Source organism: Culex quinquefasciatus, chromosome 1 (genome assembly GCF_015732765.1).
Source record: "Culex quinquefasciatus strain JHB chromosome 1, VPISU_Cqui_1.0_pri_paternal, whole genome shotgun sequence".
In the NCBI taxonomy this organism is placed as follows: Eukaryota; Metazoa; Arthropoda; class Insecta; order Diptera; family Culicidae; genus Culex; species Culex quinquefasciatus.
The window spans coordinates 56,434,392-56,438,594 of NC_051861.1; the positions used below are offsets into that span (position 1 = coordinate 56,434,392).

At 35.8% G+C, this 4,203-nt stretch overlaps 1 protein-coding gene across 1 annotated transcript; it reads right to left on the bottom strand.

The window, feature by feature from the left end:
* Window positions 1-544: 544 nt before the first annotated feature.
* On the bottom strand, window positions 545-2,361 carry LOC119765226 (N-alpha-acetyltransferase 80-like). Its single transcript, XM_038248692.1, has 3 exons — window positions 2,091-2,361; window positions 1,091-1,315; window positions 545-1,024 (listed from the first exon to the last, which is right to left on the bottom strand). The coding sequence occupies exons 1-3, from the start codon at window positions 2,100-2,102 to the stop codon at window positions 725-727; spliced, it is 537 nt and encodes a 178-aa protein (XP_038104620.1). The 5' UTR covers window positions 2,103-2,361; the 3' UTR covers window positions 545-724.
* Between the last annotated feature and the right edge of the window lie 1,842 nt (window positions 2,362-4,203).

Genomic DNA, 4,203 nt, shown 5'->3' on the forward strand with positions numbered 1-4,203 from the left:
CAAATAAACGTTAGTTAGTCTTAATGTAAATTCTCGCGTTTTCATTCTGACTTCCGACTTCTGCTTTCCTCTGGTCGCCGATAGAAACGAACAAAGCAATGACCATGGACAACGAGAACAACAAATTCTACCACAAACAGTGCCGAAAAGAATACTGTGGAAGCCAGCCGTTTGACGGAGGACTACGCCAGTCAGTTTAGTGATTTTTTTTCTGAATTTTTAATATTATTATTGTGTGAATTTGTAAAAATAAGTAACGCTTGGCCAAATTATGTTTACAAATGCCAGTTAAATAAACGAGAAAAAAAAAATACTTCTAGCTTTAAGAAAAATGTAATTACAAATGCCGACTTGGTCTTAATCATGTCCCAGCCCTTATAAAAAAAAATTAAAAAAAAAATGCAAAGTGCCAGTTACATGAATTAGGGCTCAGTCACTAACGGAACAAGCCCTGAATGCCCACCCAAAAGTCATTGTTGTTTATGTCTAATCCACATCTCTTTTAGCATTTTTTTTACTATATTTTAAAAATAAAAGACTGTGATCATAGAAAAATAGATTTTTAGTTTTAATTAACAATCAAACATATGCCAACCCGTTCTGAACAAAATCTTGAATTTCATAAAATCATTGATTCAAGGCGAAAACTTATGATTTTATAAGCGATTAAATTACTAGTAAAATGCAACCCGCGAGTTTCTCTAACTTTCATTTAAGATGTGTGCTAATTGTCAATTCTAGAATGATTCTCATTGTTTTGCAACCAAATTTCCATCGTTTTTTTCATCCATATTTTTTTAGTACTGTTGTTTGGAGCAGTTCTAGTACCAAATATACTGATAGCATTACAAAGCTGGTATCCTAGCTTCGAGTAAAAGGCTTGTTTGTCGATAGTGGAGAGATAAATTGTTTTCAGTTTCAAAACACCAAAGCAATGCTGCTCAGACGCCATCATTAAAAGTCGCCCAAGACCTTGACCGCGTCGACGACTATCAACAACTACCGATTCGATGAATACAGCTTCCTAAAATAGGTGAAACGAACAAATTTAGATTAACAGTATTAATAGATTGAACGCAAACGAGATGACCTGATCGGATGGGATAACAGACAGTTTGGCGTGAGCGAGAACCGTCGGTTTAGCATTTTGAGGTTCATCTTTCTCGATTAGAACCAAACTTGTGGGAAGTGTATCTGATGCTTGCAAACTCCACATGCGGGCACTGAAGCTACGAGGCCATTCCGAATTAATCAGAAGAACACAATCCTCTAACAGTTCTTGATTATGATGGATTGGTACAACAGTGAGTTTACCCTGAAAGTACACGTATACAAGTATTAGCGCATACATAGACAAAGTTTGATAGAAAATACATAAAATAAACTTTTGGTTACTTCTTTGCTAACAATTATGGTTGAGTAAAATCATCCAGGGCAAATCGGGTATGTCTGTACAAGGACAGTATTTATTTATATCTCTTGAGTCAACGAATCCACTAAAAAACATTAAATATGTATCCTACGGGTCCGGTGGCGCAGTGGTTAGCGTGGTAGCATATCACCCCAGTATGGCCAGGGTTTAATCCCAGACGGACCCGGTGGCATTTTTCGAGACGAGATTTGCCTGATCACGCCTTCTATCGGATGGGGAATTAAAACGTCGATCCACTAGCGTAAAAGAGGTTTTAAGTGACTCACATAACCTTCGGACGCCTAGAAATGAGTAGAAACTTGCAACAGAGACCACAAAAGACCCGGGGGTCGTTAAAGTGGATTGCTTTGCTTTTTTATGTATCCTAAATTTCACACTAAATAATCCACTTTACTTTTAGAGCTTTTAGCATTTTCAAAAATGAACTATAAAACATGAAATGGAAAAAATAATAAAGTACACATTGAATATAATTCAATTTGGTGATGGAGTTGATCATGGAAATTAAACTTCCGAGACTATTAGACTTCAATGAATGCCTTTGGTGTTAAAAATAAACTTATTAATTGGTTGGATGACAGCTATCATTATTTATATTACATGATTGCTCAACTAAAACAAAAAAAGAAGAGTTTAAGAGTTGAAATAATTTTCTTACCATTATCAACATAAATTTAGCCTGGAAATTAATTTAAAGTCAACTTCAACAGCACAAATTAAAACACCCAAATAACATTTATAAATCCCACCTCACGAAATATTTAATATCAACATTGGAATGAAACAAAGTGCGCTGACAGCAGTAAGGTGAGCATGCTCATATTCGCATATGTATATGTATGTTTTGAAAACATCACGCCATCATAACCCACTCGAAAAATAATCTGGTAAATTTGAGTGTCTGGCGCAGTCGGACGTTTGTCGATTCCTTCACGCAAAAAAAAATCACGCATGTTTGAATCATAACATATTTTGTTGTTTTGACTTGACGATTTTTTGTTAAAATAACCCTCAAAACCAATTGAATCAAATCAAATTGAGTTGAATTAACTTGCTGTATTTTGTCAAACCCTTTTGGAAATAACAACAAAATTATTCACACAAAACAATCAAATGGCGTCTACACTGAAAGAAAGGCTCACAGCAACATCACATGTTTTACACGTGAATCTGCCCCATACTACTTTCCATATGAATGTCATGTGTAAATCACTTGAGTATTTTCAATCGCGCGACACGGTAAGTTCAACAGCAAAACACGTTAATTTCACGTGACGACGCACATGAATTTGCAATGCTTTTCTCATTAATGTTAAATGAATTTGTAATGTAAAACAATTGGTTTTCCACTGGTATTTAGGTGTTTCAAAAATGAATTTTATTTTTATTTTTAATAAATTTATTTCACGCTTTTAATCACAATTATGTTTTATTTTACGAAATCAAAAACTCTCTTTGGATACATGTAAATTACATAAAATCAAACACTTCACTAAACTGATTAAAATTTCACTGATACGCTGCTTTTAAGAATGCGGACCAGGTCTCGGACCAGGTTCCAAAATGACAAGTGCCCAAGACCATCTAACACTTCTTGATCCAGCAGCTGGCGGATTCGTAGCCCGCCCTTGATGTCCAGGGTGAATCTCTAGATACCACTACACCGCTTGTTTTCTTTCGTCCGGACTCGGAGCAGATTCCGAGGAAGACCTCTGGCCGGAACCTGATCCTCTGAAAAATATTGTTAGTAAGTTTAAATCAATTGTTTGATTTTCTCTTTTTACTTTTACCACCAGCGCACAAATATTGAAATAAAACGATGGAAATTTGCTGACAAAAGAATATTTCCTTTCGAACAGCAAGTTTCGCACCACCACCGTCCGTAGCCATCTTACAAATGAAGATTTATCGACACACGCTTTTATAATCAAATCATTTCAATCTAACGTGTTTTTCACCTCGAAATCAAAGGAAATGTCAAATGGGGCAAATCCAAGTGGATTTCATTTGAATATGAAGTGAACAGCATGCAAGAAATGAGTGAAAGGTTTTTCGATAGCAATCAGCTGATTTTTATTGATTTTCACATCCATTTCAAATGTTAAACATGTGTAGGTCAAAGGAAAAACACGTCAATTTATTGTGTTGATTTTGGAGAATCTCACGTGAAAAACACTTGAGATTGCAATGTTCACTGAAAGAAAGGCGCACAGCAATATCACATGTTTCACACGTGAATCTGCCCCATACGACATGACATGTGAATGTCATGTGCAAATCACTTCGAAAATTCTCATCGCGCGACGCGGTAAATTCAATAGAAAAACACGTGAACTTAACGTGGTGACACTTGAAATTGAAATGATGTTCTTGTGATTGTTAAATGAAATTACATTCGATTTCATGTGATTTTTGGTCGTAATAAAATATATTTATTGCTTTTTAAATTTATATTTTTACACCCTTTAGCTCAATAATGTCATATAATAAAACAAAAAAAAATCACGTCACTGGTCTTCTTTGTTTTCTTTCATTTTTAAAGACGATGACGACGGTGCGGATCTTGACCATTTTTTGTAAATGTTAAAAACATCAATCCTCATAGGAGTAGCAGCTCCTTCCGACCACGCCAGGATGGTTGTGTACTTTGTGGCCATCGGGAATCAGCACTGGCGGCAACTGCTCCCAGAACTTGTCCCAGAACGCCTTTTTTCCTCGGCTGGCCGTATTTTTCCTAAGAAATTTAATTCCGGAACTCTATTCCCTGGAAA

Excerpts from the sequence above, each read along its gene's own strand:
- LOC119765226 (XM_038248692.1), bottom strand. Across the intron at positions 1,025-1,090 it reads CTGTTATCCCATCCGATCAG|GAAGCTGTATTCATCGAATC; the intron begins GTCATCTCGTTT and ends CACCTATTTTAG.